At 45.3% G+C, this 17,552-nt stretch overlaps 1 protein-coding gene across 4 annotated transcripts in view; it reads left to right on the forward strand.

Annotated features, from left to right (window-relative positions):
* SPECC1 (sperm antigen with calponin homology and coiled-coil domains 1) overlaps window positions 1-17,552 on the forward strand; it is a 257,971-nt gene that overhangs the window by 190,865 nt on the left and 49,554 nt on the right. For all 4 annotated transcript variants that reach the window (XM_029211776.1, XM_029211774.1, XM_029211778.1 and 1 more), the window contains 5 exons: window positions 2,250-2,395; window positions 3,502-3,602; window positions 7,887-7,968; window positions 10,917-11,073; window positions 13,980-14,082. In XM_029211776.1, the coding sequence (XP_029067609.1) occupies window positions 2,250-2,395; window positions 3,502-3,602; window positions 7,887-7,968; window positions 10,917-11,073; window positions 13,980-14,082 (589 nt within the window). The remainder of the gene's footprint in view (window positions 1-2,249; window positions 2,396-3,501; window positions 3,603-7,886; window positions 7,969-10,916; window positions 11,074-13,979; window positions 14,083-17,552) is intronic.

Below are 17,552 nucleotides of genomic sequence, written 5' to 3' on the forward strand. Positions count from 1 at the left end.
ACACACACACACACACACACACACACATTCTGTGGTTCTCCCTACACACACACATACACACTTCTGTGGGTCTTCTCCCTAGACACACACACACACACACACACACACCCCATGCTTCTTCTCCCTAGACACACACACACACACACACACACACACACACACACACACACACACACATATATCGCTGTTATGTAACGTGGTAGGTCTTTAGTCCAGTAGCTTCGTTAACCTACTTAAACAACTGGCTGGGTTTTCTCACACTCATTCTTGCTGTCCTAGCCCAGCAGACTAGCATTGCTAGTGTGGAATGCTGCCCTTGATACCTGAAAGCAGAGGGGCTGGGATTGCTTCTTGCATCCTTGTTACTTCCTTATGGTGTTGAAATGAGTCCTCTGTATCAGTTGATGTTGTGAGTCACAGAGAAACTTAGGTAATCAAAGGGAGCACCTCAGCGGAATGTAATTTTATTCTTATTAAATTATCAAGGAGTGAAATAGAAGTGGACTTTTAACAACAGTCTTCCTTTGAGGGGTGCTCTAAATCCTCCAGGCCAGGTGGCAGGGCGGGTACATGGATGGGCAAGAAGGTGCCCTCTGCATCACCTTCCTGAGAATGGCTGGGACAGAAATGAGAGGTTTTTCCCCAGCTCGTACCTAACCTGATTTCGCTCTCTCTCTTCCTACTTACCATCTGATTTTATACTGTGTGACACAACAGGGAAAATAACAAGAACCAACCCCATTCGATTAAAAAAACAAACAACCCCTTACCAATTTCTGAAATATCTGATATTTCGTTCCAGAAAATGTCATCAATTTACTGATTTTTTTTTTTCACTCGAAAGAAGGGACTGTGGAGACAAGAGTGTAGGGCAGTGTGACTTAAGCGTTTTAAGTTCTGTTTCACTTAAATTTATTCTACTCACATTGATTACAAGGCAACAGGAGAAAGCTTTGAGGATTAAGGACAAGTAAATTCAACCACAGGAGCTTATGAGTAGCTAGGTTCCTTTTAAAAAGATCAATAAATGAATATTTTAAACTTCCACTGACCTTGCCGGAAGTATTCTGTTTGAACCATATTCTCATAAATTAGTCATCTTTTTTGCAAAACAGCTGTGGCAATTTGACACAATAGAAAGAGCAGTGATTTAGGAATGGGGAGTTGGGAGGTGTTGTCTTGGCACATTCACAGGGAGATTAAATGACAGGCCAACGTCCCCTGGATGAGGAAGCCATGCATGGGAGGACTGACGCAGATGGTCTGTCTTTAAAAGGCTCTTCTGTGAGTCTGTGCTGCAGTCTGGAAACCACAGAGAGAACTCACCAGGAAAGTGTGGGAGAGCGGAGAAGCCTCAGCTCATGCAGAGCTGCAGTGTTGCTCTAGAGTACAGTTACCATTCTCTTGGGGGGGCAAACACATATGAGTCAGGATTCTCTTGTACCTAAGAGATGGCCGCCTCGTGGGTTTAAGCAGGAAGGTACTAAAGGGCTTGCAGGACTGTTGGGGGATGGGGGGATTGCTGGAGAAACAGACTCCAGGCTGAGCTTCCAGGAACAACGCTCGAAGTTACAGCACACAGAACTGGGCTGCCAGGCCAGCTGCTGCCTCTGCCGTGAAGGGGAGCCTTAAACCAGGAAGCTGCCTGCCTGGTCGGAAAGCTGCCACCAGTTTCCAGCAGCAGGAGAACCTTGCCTCTGCTTCCGTCTGTCTCAGCGTAGTGAAGGCCCTGTGCCCGGCCTCTCCTTCCTGACTCAGGTCCTGGTGCACGTCTTGTCCAGTCTTTCTGACGGGAGCCTAAATCCCCCATCTGAAATCCTAGCTGCAGGGGGGTCCCGAAATGTCATCTTTCCAACCTCTGTGTGCCAGGTGGGGATTAGATTCACACCGACACACCAACCCGTTGTATCCACCACGGACAGTAAGCTAACTGTTTTATGATAAATAACATTTGGGGTTTTTTTTGCAGTTTACAGTTACATCCTTTTTATTTAGAGCTCATGTCGAGTCACTCTACATAGAAAAATGCTATCTCTGGCCATTCCGGAGAAAACATCTCTGATACAAATTAAGAGCGGTACCCACGTTATTTCCTAAAATGCAAAGCTGGTACGGAAAACAGGATTTTCAGTTTGCGATCCCCCTCCCCGATTTGTTTCTCTTCTCGACGTTGGTTGTTTCCATCTGTGTCCTGTGTCCCGTGGGGACATCCTCCACCTTTTCAATCTGATTTGCTCTTTGCCGTGCAGACCTGTGAAGGAAGATTCGGAGCCCTCCGAGGTGGATGCTCCTGGCCGGTGGCACGGCGGCTACGTGAACAGAACTCCTCCGACATCTTCAGAGTCTGCAACCACCGTTAAATCCCTTATCAAGTCATTTGACTTGGGGCGTCCAGGTATTTCGTCATTTTGTTTCATAAGCAAAACTCAAATTCAGACCGTGGCCCCATGGATCAAGCCCGTCCTCCACCACCCTGGCCCCACGTTGGCGTGACCACGGGGCCCTTCCCAGACCATCCACGTGTAGACATGGTGCATGATGCCCTCTGGGGCTCCAGTGAGACAACAGAGAGAGTCAGCTCTCCTGTCCTCCTCTCTGCAACTCCAGTTCCTGCCTCTCCACCTTCCTCTTCTGCCTCTGTGTCTGTTAAATCCAGGTCACTGCTGAACGCCTTCTTACCATCTCGTGAGGATTAGCAGGGTCAGCCAGAGGCTTCGTCTCTTGGGAAATGAGGCGCTGATCTGTGTGTTCGGCTGCCTTGCTGACACCCTGGGCTCCTTTATCCTAGAACGTGCTGTTACATGCTTCTCCCCCGGTCTTGTGTGTGGCCGCTGGTGCTGATCTGTCGTTCCTGATCGTGGGACATTCCCAGCTTTTTCTGGCAATGTCTGCCTGGCTCACAAGTCACCTTTAGTCACTGTTACCGCCACATGAGAAAAATGCATCTCTATACTGTACACCCATAAATACAGTAAAGAGAAGAAACCAAATGTGCCTGTATCCAAAATGCAATATATTTCTTCCCTTGATTGCAACAGATATGCCTGTTGTATTGGAAGGCCAGGGTAACAGCTAATCCTAGGATGCTGTCTCTGCTAAAATAGTTTGGGGCTAAATTAGATTAAGATTAGACTACAAAGACTGGAAGCTGTGACGGCTCAGTGACTACACTCGGTCTGTGAAGGTGGGAAAGGAATGAACAATAATGGTTAATGCAAGAGCGTTCTGTTCTGCCTGCTGTAGGTGACTCATCACCTGTGTGTTTTCTTGTTCCGCGTGTGTCCTGCATCGAAGACCAGCCCCCATTTAGTTAACTCCCCCCAACTCATTCCCCAGTTCAATACTGGTCCAGGGCAGAAGTGGGTGAAGGAGTATACGTAATACCTAATTAGCATCATGGGATACTTTTTTAGTCACCAAAAAGAGTAGCAAGTCAGGAACTACTATTTGCTGTTTTGAACCGGAGCAGCGTAGAAATGTCCCCATCTCTTTTCTTGGCAGGTGGAGCTGGGCAGGACATTTCTGTCCATAAGGCCTCCAGGAGCCCCCTGAGCGGAATCCCCGTGAGGACCACTCCAGCTGCCGCTGTTTCTCCAATGCAGGTATCAGAGCCAACGGCGTGGAGTGGGGGGGTAGGGCTGGTGTCAAGCGGTACCCAGGCAACAAAAGGGAACCAAAAACCAGTGGGTTTATTTTTTTGAGGCACATGGAACATTTTTTTAGTACGCCTAAAATAATAATAATGAAACTTTCATTAAAAATTGCCTTTTGATTCCTGAGGAAGTTCTGAGATGCTGCAAACGACATACGGTTTTTTTTTGTTTGTTTGTTTTGTTTTGTTTTGTTTTGCGATACGCGGGCCTCTCACTGTTGTGGCCCCTCCCGTTGCGGAGCACAGGCTCTGGACGCGCAGGCTCAGCGGCCATGGCTCACGGGCCCAGCCGCTCCGCGGCATGTGGCATGAACCCGTGTCCCCTGCATCGGCAGGCGGACTCTCAACCACTGCGCCACCAGGGAAGCCCCTGTCATACAGTTTTGTTAATGCCTCTTTCTTGGTTTCCCATAAGATGACACTGTCAAAGATTTCAGTTAAATGAAGATTGTAATTTTTATTAGAAGTGGACATTGAACTGGGTATATTACTCAAGCAATCGATTTTTTAAAATGCCCCCAGAGAGAGAGAATGTTTACAATTTATAAATTCTTAGAGTTCACTGCATGTAAAACCTGAAGGTTTTAGACCACAGCCTCTCGGCATTTCTATGACCAGGGCCTTTGTTGTTATCAGTAGCACTCAGCATTTTGCCTCTGCTGAGCTAAGGTTGATCTTGTCATCAACAGGTTCCATTTTTGATGTTATTAGTAGTTATGGATATTGTTTGGGATCTTTTAAGCTTTAAAAAAAATACTTTTTTCACTTTTTTGCCCTTGAAGGTAACTTCCACCACCTTCTGTGTAAAACCAAATAAAACAATTATTTATTTTATGATAATCATTTTTTATTTAATAAAAGTGAAAGAGGTCATGCTTCATTTTTACTTATCTTTATTGAGCTATAAACACAAGTTTGCTAGTAAATGTTTTACAACTGGCTCCTTGGGGGAAAGAGCCCGGATTTGTAGTGTTTGCCAATTTCTTGGTAAACATTCCCGTTGTGGCCAATTTCAAGCTTTTTCTACGACCTCAGTGCATATGGGGTTGAGAAGAGATGTACATTAGATAGTATTTGTACAAGACAGACACAGCAGGTATGAAAACCCCATTAGCAAAATGTAGAAAAATAATTAGGAAGCAATGAGTTTTGAGTATTTATTACTTTTGCTTTTAACATAGTCTCATTTTAATAACAGCTGTGTTTAGTGGCTTAGCCTGCACAATTCCTGAAGATTTATCAATCGGCCCTATGAGCAGGTACACACCAGCTGCAGCACACCACTGGCTATAATTCACATACCATGAAGTACAGACCTCTTCAATACATAACTTGAATGCTTCCATGTGTAACCAACACCAAGATAAAGCATGTCTGTCACCTCAGAAGGGGCTCTCATGCCACCATCTCGTCAGTGACCCCTTAGAAAGAACCGTTCTCTGACCTCTCACCACAGATTAGTTCTCTGTGACCTCAGACTTTGTCACTGGATTGTTTTGCTCAACGTTGAGTCTGTGAGATTCATTCCTGTTTTTGTGGCAGTTCTTTTTTCGTTGCGGTGTCATGTTCCTTTGTGTAAATATACCATTCTACTGATGGTTTATCCATCCTACTGATGGTTGACTTTTAGATTATTTCCAATTTTTAACTCGTGCTTATTTAATTTTATAAATTTATTTATTTGTTTATTTTTGGCTGCGTTGGGTCTTCGTTGCTGCGCGCGGGCTTTCTCTAATTGTGGCGATCAGGGGCTACTCTTCCTTGCGGTGCGCGGCCTTCTCACTGAGGCAGCTTCTCTTGTTGTGGAACATGGGCTCTAGGCACGTGGGCTTCAGTGGTTGTGGCATGCGGGCTCAGTAGTTGTGGTGCACGGGCTTCGTTGCTCTGTGGCATGTGGGATCTTCCCGGACCAGGGCTCGAACCCACATCCCCTGCATTGGCAGGCGGATTTTTAACCATTGCACCACCAGGGAAGCCCTTGTGCTTATTTTTCAAATACCTTTTTTTTCCAAAAATTTCAGTATAAAAGGGAAAAAGTGAAAAATCCCCCTTGTTCCCTAGCCCCAGAAATAACCACTCTTTATGGCTTGTTGTGTATTGTAGATGTTTCTCTTTAACATAAAAATGTGTGGGGCTTCCCTGGTGGTGCAGTGGTTGGGAGTCTGCCTGCCAATGCAGGGGACATGGGTTCGAGCCCTGGTCTGGGAGGATCCCACATGCCGTGGAGCAACTAAGCCTGTGAGCCACAACTACTGAGCCTGCACGCCTGGAGCCTGTGCTCCGCAACGGGAGAGGCCGCGACATTGAGGGTCCCGCGCACTGCTATGAAGAGTGGCCCCCGCTCGCCGCAACTGGAGAAAGCCCTCGCACAGAAACGAGGACCCAACACAGCAAAAATAAATTTATTTATTTTTTTAAAAAAAAGTGTGTATGTGTGTGGGGGGGGGAGTGTGTGTGTGGGTGTAGTGAGGGAGAGAAAGTGTTATAAATTGGGTTACACTACATGTTATTCAGACATTGGCTCCTTTCGCTTTGTCATTGGCATGTACCCCTGAGGGCAGGGATTTTTTTATCCCTTTGGCTTGATGTTATATCTCTTGTCTAGAACAGTGGCTGCACATAATCATATCATAGTAGAAGCTCAATAAATATATGTTGAATAAATGAAGGAATATATCAGATATCTTTAAATGTCAGTGTTTGGAGAAATAATTCATTCTTTTTGAAGGGTGTATGATAATGCAGTGATTAACTTAACCACTCCTCTGTTGATAGGCATTTAGGTTGTTTTGGATTAAACTTATTACAAAAGTGGGGCTTCCCTGGTGGCACAATGGTTGAGAGTCTGCCTGCTGATGCAGGGGACACGGGTTCGTGCCCCGGTCCGGGAGGATCCCACATGCCGCGGAGCTGCTGGGCCCGTGAGCCATGGCCGCTGAGCCTGTGCGTCTGGAGCCTGTGCTCCGCAACGGGAGGGGCCACAACAGTGAGAGGCCCACGTACCGCAAAAAAACAAACAAACAAAAAAAAAGCAAAACAAAAAGCTTATTACAAAAGTGAAATTCCTTCTACAAATTTTTCCCCACTCAAGGGGCTATTTCTCTATGAATGTGTATCCTCATTCTTTTGTAAGTACGTCAGTCACTCTAGCTAGTTAAGCAGGAAGGAATTTAACACAGGGAAGGCTGCAGGGGAAGCTCTGATCTGCACTGAGCTTCAGCAAACGTTCCCAGAACACCCCAGAGTTGGCCCATTAAAGGAACATCTATTTCTGCCAGAATCAGGAAGTCTTCCTCTAAGTGCAGCCTGGGACCACTTCTGTCAACATCTAGGTTCAGCCTTCGGGCCACGGCACAGGTGCAGCCCCTGTCAGCAGATCCTGCCCTCTAGGTTCATCCAGGTCGTAGCTAGTGACAGGATTCCTTTCTTTTTTAAGGCTAAATAGCATTCCATTGCATGCAGAGACTTCCTTTATCCATTTATCTGTTAATAAATTTTTAGGTTGTTTCCACCTCTTGGCTAATGTGAATCATGCTACAGTGAACATGGGTGTGCAGGTACCTCTTCAAGATCCCATTTTCAATTCCTTTGTGTATCTACCCAGAAGTGGGATTGCTGGATCACGTGGTAGTTCTATTTTTATGTTTTTGAGGAACCTCCCTACTGTTTTCCATACCAGCGGCACCGTTTCACATTCCCACCAGCAGTGCATGAGGGTTTTCTCCACACCCTCACCAACAGTTGTTTTTTCTGTGGTGGTTGTTTTTTTTATAATGACCATCCTTACAGGTGGGAGGCGTTATCTCATTGTGGTTTTGATTTGCTTTTCCCTGATGACTGGTGATGTGGAACATCTTTTCATGTACCCGTTGGCCATTAAAAAACAGTATTTTTTTACACGCATCCTTGAATATACATAGAATATTCCAGGAAGATGTTCACAAACCTGATTAATAACAATTACCCCAGGGAGAAGAACTGGGTGATGGGAGTGAAAGGGAGACTTTGTTTTCACTCTGTGTCCCTTCTGTTCCTAATAGGATCTATTACCTATTCAAATAAAGAAGTCGTTTTAAAAGGTCCCCCTGGGGATTCTAACGAGCTTGAGAACTGTTATATGCGCGTGCGCACACACGCACCCGCACACACATGCATACACACACGCACACACCCCTTGCTCATGCTGTCCCTGATGTGACACGTCCACCTATGTGCGGGTACCTTTTGGTTTCAGAGGCATTCAACCTTCAGTAGTGCTCGGCCGGCCAGCAAAGGAGTGACTCAGCGCTTGGATCTCCCAGACCTTCCCCTCTCAGGTAAATCACCTTAAATAGGAAGTAGTTTTGACTTACGTATTGTGAGGTCAACTTTTCTTCTTTTCTTTGCATGAAACTGAGCTTAGAAAAAGAATCATTTATTTGCAATAAGTGGCATTTGTCGCAAACAATTTCAAATTCTGAGTGTATGTGTTATGGACACAAGACCCCAGCTGTGTTCTGCTGGCTGCACTTCTCAGGGTGCATGAGTTTGGGAGAAATGTCAGGCTCTGGAGGTCTTTTGTCTGTTCTTTTAACTAAATCTCAAGAGACTATCTCATCTTTAAAAGAAACTATTTTGAGAAAAAAATCTTGTCTGATTCTGAAGGTCTGTTGCTCCCACAGTACCTAAAATATGCCTCTTCTGAGCCGTCTTTGTCTCTGAGTGTAGACCTCTTCCTGTTGTTATGCCATGTTTTAAAAACTTCGGATCCCGACAGCGAAGCGCTGCTTGTGACCGCAGGGCCACACGCGCCTCATTTTCGCTCCTGCTGCACGTGCCGTGCTGATGGCCGATGTGAAGGAGCTGTTGAGGGGGAACCGGGGCGGGATGGCCTGTGGGCTTGCACCTTGGCCCCCCTGCTGCCTACGGTCCGGCTCTGGCCCGGCTGTTCCAGCCCTCGGCGCTGGGGTTCCCCCATCTCCGAAACAGAAATCGTGCCGTCCGCCTCGCGGGACGGCCTGGAGGGTTGAGTGAACCCAGCCGGGCTGGGGACAGAGCCGCGGAGGGGCTGCTGTCACCTAACGCACTGTCGCCTGTGGAGTCAGCTCACACCCCAGAGCCGGGAGGCGTCAGCGGAAGGTTCCGGCTGTGTAGAACGTTCACCCTGGAAATTGATGGCTGGCTGCGAGGTCACTGCTATGAGGAAACAAAAACAGTGAAAAGAACACTAACTGACGTATTCCTGGTGCCTGTTAGAAGGAGAGAAAGCCAGAAATCTAGACCGCATGGAGAGAAATCCTTTGTGTCTTTTAAGCGTCAGTTTCTGTGACATGGTGAATTAAAAAGACATCCCCACTATCCTTTTTTTAGGTCATGGTCAAACACAGGTTTATCCTTAAAATAGTTGTTTCTGTGAGATAAGTTTTACCCTTTGACTGTAAACTGTTTCACCTCACCACCTTATTTTTTTCGCTTCTGAATTTTTTCTTTTTCATGGAATTAATAGGATTTTAGCCTTAGATAAACCCCGACATTGAGAATTTAAAGATTACCTTGGTCCGTTCCCTGCATTTTACAGGTAAGAGACTCAAGCCCTGAAGAGCTTAAGCGATTTACAAAGGCCACACTGATTTTGAGTAGCTCTGGGACCAGGATAGGATTTTTCCTGATTCTTTCTGCCCGGCTGCCTTCTGGTGACGAGGCTGGCGATCGCTCTGATAGCAGCTTCATAGAGAAGTGGTCACGGTTTGTATAGGACTTCAAGTTGTCATAATGACTTCCAGGAAGAGGAAATGGTGACCAGAGACCACGGGTTGTCCAGGGTCAGAGGAATAAGGAAACCAGAGGGGGTGCCCGCGCTGAGTTCTCCACATTTGTTTGCCACATAGTGTGAAATAGGAATGACTTGGTTATAAGCACAGGGCTGTGTTATTTTTTTCAATTGTGGTAAGATATCTGTAACGTCAGATTTACCATCTGAACCATTTTTCAGTGCATCAGGTGAACTTCTGGTCTTAGTATTGGTAATCTCTGTTCCTCCAGCTCTAAAGTTTCCTTTGTGTAGAGAAACCGTTCTTTTCATTGACAAGATAAATACTGACGCTGAGGCCACAGCGGCGATTGCCCGGCAGTAAATAGTTCGTCCTCAGCCACCCGCCTTTCCCCCCCGCAGGCCCCTGTCCACCCAGGTGATTCTGTTTACTTGGCTCAGAAAGGACTGCACGGTGACAGTTGTCTGCTTTCCGGCCAGCCTTGCAGCATCACGTCCCCAGAAGCTGCAGGACTGGAGTTAATACGCTGTTTTTGTTGTTCCCTTTAGTGGTGTAGACTCTGTTTTTCTCTGCTCTTCCCAGCTAATTAGCCTCACTCCCAGCTTGAGCACCCATAATTGATGCTATCAGCTGCGCAAGTATTGTTTTCTCCACGACTGTGGCGTCAGGGGAGGGACGCTGGGCTCGGCCTGGTCACCAGCTGTGTGTGGCATCAAGCAAGTGACCCGTTTCCTGCTCCCAGACCCTCTGCACATACAAACTAGACAGTCTTGGGAATTTTCTCCCATTCTGCACTTTTGTGATCCTTCAGGAAATATCCTCTGGAGGGTTAGGCTGTTTCATTAGCTCTTTTGCCACAGACTAATAGGACAGCAGAGAGGAGCCTTAGTAGAAATACCGTGACTGATTTTTGGCAAGCCAGGCCCTGTGGTTGGCATGGCTTCCTGTCCTGGGAAATGGGTGTCATTCCTGTTCCAGCATTTTGACCCGATAATCCCACTAGAGGTCTTCCTGCTGGCGCCCTCCCTCAGATGCGCGTTCATTAGAACATGGCGCTTCACCGGGGGTCGGGCTGGCTTCATAGGCCTGGCCACCTGCGCACCTGCCAAAGGCTCTTAGAAGCAGGATCTCTGTTCAGTGCCCTGCTGGTGCCATCTTGAAATTCAGAGTAATTTTTGAACGAGGGGCTAACTTGGCATCAGTCCCTATGAATTACGGAGCCAGTCCTGCCTGGAGAATCCTTTCTAGAAAACACCACGTCCCTGTTTGCATTTTCATCACTCAGTCCAGAAAGTGTCTCTGTGTATCTCCATCTGTATCTGTTGTGTAGTTTTAAAAATAATTTTACTGGAGTGTAGTTGATTTAAAATGTTGTGTTGGTTTCAGGTGCACAGCATAGTGAGTCAGTGTCTGTTGTGCATTTGTACGTGACACTGATGTGAGGATTGTACTGGAGAGTGTGGTGACCCGTCGGGTCTCTCCTCCTCACACGGGCGATTCTCTTGTCCCCACAGATCTTCTGAAGGGAAGGGCCGAGGACCTGAGACCAGACCCTTATCTCCGCAAGAGCCCCTCGCTCGAGTCCCTGAGCAGACCTCCTTCTCTGGGCTTTGGGGGCTCCAGGCTGCTGAGCGCTCCCACCGGAGGCTGGAAGCCACAAAGCAAACTCAGGTATCCATCAGAGCCTGTTATGTCTCCTGCCTTTGCAGTGTCACACCAGCAATTCTGACTGCTGACGAGGTTCAGGCCGAACTGTCTTCCTTTTGTCCTTTCACACTCCTCTAAATACCACTTCTCCATCTGTGTCAGCCCTTCCCTGAGGTTGCAGCTCACCACCCGGTATCCGGGACACCCCCTTTTCTGCCTTTGGTGTCTGACACCCATTTGGTGTTTAATTTACCGTTGCATAGTATGTGTGCCATGGTCCCTGTTTGGGCTGTAATTTAGTGGACAGTAAATACTTCATCTTAACACTTTAATCTCTTTCTCAGCCCCTTGTATTGTGCTACACTGAGCCTTTCAGTAAATATTTACGAATAGGCAGGTAGATGAATACACAAAATGGGCTACTTTAGAAGTAATGGCTTTTTAACATACGTTAGAACTACCATTATGAGTATTATAAAAGGATTTTATATAAGTCTGAATACCTCAGGCCAGCTGTTGTCATATCTTTGGGTGTGGCCTATATTTGGACCCAAATAGATGAGGTCATATCTTTCAGAGGTTTAATTTAAAGCCCCAGATATTACATTTCTGTCTTGTTTATGTGCAAGAGATTTAAATAATCAAAACAGGCTTTAAGTACCAGAATTAGTGCTATTCTGAAATTTCTCTTTTCTTTATGCCAGAAATGTATATAAACAGCCTATGTGTATATTAATATGCTATTTATATTATACATTCGTCATGAAAGGTTAGATTAGTGAAGTTAATTTGTTGTTTCATTTTTATATTCATGTTATTGAGACAAAACAATAATAGAATAGAAATTATTTACTTTGGAAATTGTCGTATTATTATTGCAATCATACCTAGTTAACTTTATAATTTTAAAGAAAACTGGTAAATGTTTTATTTGTTTATGCAGAAAATCTTTTCCAAGGCTTCCCTCAGTCTTCTCTGATTTGTCAGGCCTAGAAACTTGGCTGACAAATTTGATGAGTTAAGTGATGAATTAAGACCAGGCATAGTAAAAACAGGCAAAATCCCCAGAACTTCATCGTTAACGGTGATTCTGACCACAGAAACTCATGGACCCCAATTTACAAATATGCTGGGTACACGGGAGAGAAATCACCTGAGGTCCAGAAGTGTCCCGTTACTCTTTTAAAAGTCATTGTAATTAAATAGTGAATGGATACAAAAGAAGAAGAATAAAATATGTCTAAGGCATGAAGAATTAACAGTACAATGGAGATGCACCTGGGTACTTACCTTCTAGTTTACGGAAAAGAAAATCATTACTTTTGAAATTTCCTATCAGCCGTTTCATTGGTATCACCTCCCTGCCCCCCCATTCTGAACTTGCCTTGCTTTTCGTTATACTATCACCATGTATGTTTGTACCTCTAGCAGTATAAACTATATTATTTAAATTATATGTTTAACATTTTGTATACATGGAAACATCTTGTGTTTATTTCCATTTTTTTAAATTCAAAATTGTTCCTGTGATTCACCCACATTATTGCATACATCTGTAACTCTTTAGTTTTTATTGGTATACAGTATCCCCTTGTATGAATATACCACAGTTTATCCATTTCCTGATGAGGTACATTTGCTTGTTTCCAGTTTTTTGCTATTATAAAAAGTGCTGCTATGAACATTCTTGTATATATGCCCTGATGATACATACATCGGGGAGGAAATCCTATTACTCTTTTCTAAAAAATTGAGGTATAGTTGATTTACAATATTATATATGTTTCAGGTGTACAGCATAGTGATTCACACTTTTTAAAGGTTATACTCCATTTATGGTTGTTATAAAATATTGGCCATATTCCCTGTGCTGTACGATATATGCTTGTAGATTTTTTATTTTACAAGCAGTAGTTTGTACCTCTTAATCCCCCCACCCTTATATCGGCCCCCCTCCACTGGTAAACACTAGTTTGTTCTCTATATTTGTGAGTCTGTTTTGTTCTATTCACTAGTTTGTTTTATTTTTAGATCCCACGTATAAATCCTATCATAGAGTATTTGTCTGTTGCTCTTAAATTGTTGCTACAGGTGCCGCTCCAGACGTGCACCACCTCCTGTTCTCCCTCTACTCCTAGTGGTGTAGGGAAATAGAATACTGTTCCACATGCTATAGGAATGTAGTTCTCATTTCATGATATTCGTCATGGAAGACACTGTGTGATCTTTAGTCCCTCTTTAGTATTTGGATAATTTTAGGTCACATACAAAGTATAGGTGTCTATAGAAAACTGAGGCTGGGGCACCTAAACTCTTGCTCTTGGAATGATATGGTATTAATTAGTGAAATCACTTCCTTTGGCTAAACAGGTGCTCAGAATTGAGTTCCTGCACCATAAACTGAGGAGTATGAGTGTCACCTTCAGAGTATCAGGTCCCCCCCGCCATTTTGAGTCAGTTTTACCAATTTTGTTTTTCATCTCCATTCCCATCACTTCCCCACAAGTAGCCAATCTGGTGTTTTTAAAATGCCCTTCCAATCTACCTTTTATTTGTTACATGGAAATAGGTGTAGCCTTGAAGCATGCAGAGTGTTTTTCTATAGGTGTCTTTAATTAAAATGATACTGTACATAAGTATTGATACATAAATAAAAGGCTAGAAGGATGGAGCAGCAGATAGATTAGAAAGAAAAAAAAAAAAACCCTCCTCAGACTTCTGAAAGCCAAGAAGCACAATTTACTTTCTCTTTCATACCATGAGACATAATAAAAATGTATTGTTGATGGGACCAATTTGGTGGTTTCTTTAGAGTCTCACTGGATAGACCTCGACTTTTGCTTTTCTAATCTAGTTAGTTGTTTCCTACGTATTTGTGGGTTTTAAAAGTTAGCATCTTCTCTGTACTGTGTGCTCTCCTTTCTAACTAGCGTGGAAAGAAGAGACCCCCTGGCTGCCTTGGCCCGGGAATACGGTGGCTCCAAGCGCAACGCTCTCCTGAGGTGGTGCCAGAAGAAGACAGAGGGCTACGCGGTAAGGGGCGGTGGCAGCCAGCGTCCAGCGGCTCGGGGGGGCGGGCGGGGTCCTGTGTCCTGCGTATGTACTGGCCTGGCTGGGCCACTGTGCCTGTCACTGTTGGCTTCTGTTCTCACAGGCGGGGTTGCCAGGGAGGGAGATGTCTGTGCGGCCCCAAGGGCCCCGTCGGAGAGGCGGGCGGGACTGAAGGCCCGTCTGTACTCCCAGCAGACGTGACCTCAACGCAGGCCTGCGTCTCTTACGGGAGGGGGCCCTTTCCTTTGCTCAGAGGAGGTATAAACCCCCAAGCAGGGCGCCCGACAGGCTGCTCAGCCCGAGCAGACAGCTTTCGCTAAATCATCTTCCCAAAGAGGGAGCCGTTTCCTAATTCACATAAAGTCCCCACATGGTGGACCTTCAACTTCTTCTGTTACTTTAGGAGTTGCTTGCATTTAGTTGAAGAGTTTCGGTTTGCTGGGACAGTTTTTGTTTTCCGTGAAGTTTAAACAAGGAAGTAATACCTGATATAAGTTTAAGTTGTTTTATTATGAAATTACAAAGACAAAAGCACGTCAAGTGTGAATCATAGTTTCATGAATTATTGTCAAGTGAAAACCCACGGAGTCGCACCCAGAAACGGCACTGCCGTCCTTCAAACCCTTTGTGTGATTTTCCTGTCATAGCCCCTCACGACTCCCACAGGTACCTTTGTCCTCAGTTCGGTTCCTGATAGCTTTCTCCAAAAGTGTGCATCCCTAAATGCCACGTCCGTTTTGCCCACATTTGAACTTTATATAAATGGAAGTTAAAAACTGTAGTATTTCCACCTGTCTTTTTAAGTTAAGTTACTGAGATTTATCCATGTTGCTGCCTATAACTGTAAGTCTGTTCATTTTCTTCAACCCATCAGTAACCTATTGTATGATCCCACCGTTATTCATTTATCCCTTCTGCTGTTGATGGGCAGGTGAGTTACTTCCCTTCTGGGGCTGTCATAAATCCTGCTGGTATGTTCTTGTACTCCTCTTGGAACACACACGTGCTCATTCCTTCTGGATCTATACCTAGAAATGGAACGGCTGGGCCACAGGATGTGCGTGTGTTCAAGTGTGGTAGATCGTGCCACCCAGATTCCCGAAGCAGTTGTACGGTTTACCTCCCACCAACGATTTATGAAATTTCTGTTTTCTCTACCTTCTCCCCAGCACTTGCTGTTGTCAGTCTTTTTGCTCCTGGTCATTTGGACGCATGTGACGTGGGGTCTCACTGTGGTTGTGACTTGGCGTTTCCCTGCTGGAGGGTGAGGTTGAGCTCCTTTTCATGTGCTCACTGGACATCTGTCTGGGCTGTCTGTCTTGGGACACCTGCTCAGGCCTTTTGCCCATTTTTAGAAGCAGACTGTCTTTCTTTCCTTATTGCTTCCAGGAGTTCTTTATATATTCTGCATACAAGTCCTTTGTCAAATAGACAGATATCCTCTCCCAGGGTGGTTGCATTTTCACTCTTTGGTTGAACAAAGTTCTTCATTTCAGTTAAGTATAATTTATCAGTCTCTGACGATTAGTGCATTCTGTTTCTGTTTAAGGAAGCTTTGACTATTCCACGGTCATGAAAACATCTTCTTACGTTTTCTTCTGGAAGTTGGACTGTTTTACCTTCCCGTTAAAGACACGCCCTCTTTAAAACGGCCAACTTCTCCACTCTCCTTATTCAGACCCAGCCTCCCGTGCCTTTAACCCCATTTTTCTAAAAATTCTGAAGCCGCCAGCACCACGACCCTCCTTCCCTAACCTCCAGCTTTTCAGGGTGGCAAGAAAACAAGGCCTTGGCCGAGAGCCAGCCCAGACGGCAAGGCAGCAGCTGGGATGTCTGTGTAACAGCAGCAGTCAAGCGTCTCAAAATCAGACTCTGCCCAAGGAGAGGAGTGTCCCGAATACGTGACATCACCTTCTTTTCATTTTCTGTTAAAAAAGGAAAAGAAAAGGTCAGGGTAATGACCAATAATAGAGGCTCCCAAGGTCAAAGGAGTCAGAGAGGAGAGCTGGTTACAGGAGGTTTCAGGGTGAAGGAAGTAGACCTGGTAACAGAAGAGTGAAAATGGGAAGGAGTAGTCAACCAGGCGCGAGGTCCAGCCATGGCCCAGCCCGTGGTCGAAGGGACTGTCATTTCCCCGATTGACAGAAGTGGGCTGAGGGACGTGCTAGAACAGGTACGAAAAGACAATTAAAATTTTCAGAAGGAATCAGCCCTTGAACGTGGAATGTCATTACGATTAGGTCACGGGGGGGATTAGACGAGACATTTCCAGTCGTGTGAGAGAGAATCACATTTCCTGCTGTAGTGCTTTGTTTTACTTTGTTTTTTGTGAACATTCTGAACTAGTTTTCAAAGCATCTCACGTTGGATGAAACCCAAACTGATTTTGCCTGCAGAGTATCTTCCATTCATTGTTAAATCTCTGTAAACTTGGAGAGAAATACAAATCATATGTGTCTGATTTATTTACTCTTCACAAAATATTCTCTGTCTAGACCTGTTTGTTTAAGACAGGCCTTTAAAGCTTGTTCTCTCCGACTTGGGAAGCCAAAAGTAAATTGTAGAAAACTCAGACAGTTGAAAAACCATCTTTTTAAAAACCGGTAGCCATGTAATTTTGAGTGGAAATGATTTCTTTTTACCCCGCCAAAGTGTAGTGTGATGGGTTAGATCAGAACTCTCCTTATGGGACTTCCCGGTGGCGCAGTGGTTAAGAATCCACCTGCCAATGCAGGGGACACGGGTTCGAGCCCTGGTCTGGGAAGATCCCACATGCCACAGAGCAGCTAAGCCCGTGCACCACAACTACCGAGCTTGCACTCTAGAGCCCGCATGCCACAACTACTGAAGCCTGTGTGCCACAACTACTGAAGCTCATGTGCCTAAAGCCTGTGCTCTGCAACCAAAGCAGCCAAAAAAAAAAAAAAAAAAAAGGAACTCTCCTTATATTAATTCAATGAATTTGTATTGAGGTGCCAGTTTGGAGCCATGTAGTATTTAAGTGCTGGAAATGGAACAGGCAAAATCTCTGCTCCCGAGGAACTTACATTCTCATGGGGAACGACAGTTAATTAAAATATAAAAGGAAAATATGTACTGTATCAGCCAGTGGAATGTGCTAGGGAGAAAAATAAAGCCAGGAAGGAGGACTGGGAATGTCGGGTCGTGCGGATGCAATTTTAACACAAAGGTCGGAGAGGTGATATTTGGGTGATGGCTCAGCTCACCTGGAGAAGGCGAGGACTCATGTTTTCATCAGTGTTTATCTCACACCAAGTACTAAGCTTGGAGGTCATGGCCTTAGTGGTGCATCAGTTGGAGTTGAAGTAATGCGAGGTGGTTGCTTCATTTGGTGGCAGCGAAGGTTAGAACGGCCAGCCAGACCCTCGGCTGAGCCCCCGGCCCAGCTTTCTGGTGTCTTGGGGTTGCCCCAGGATGGAGGGTGGGCAGTA

Source organism: Monodon monoceros, unplaced genomic scaffold (genome assembly GCF_005190385.1).
Source record: "Monodon monoceros isolate NGI ecotype Baffin Bay Population unplaced genomic scaffold, NGI_Narwhal_1 Super_Scaffold_9, whole genome shotgun sequence".
NCBI lineage: Eukaryota > Metazoa > Chordata > Mammalia > Artiodactyla > Monodontidae > Monodon > Monodon monoceros.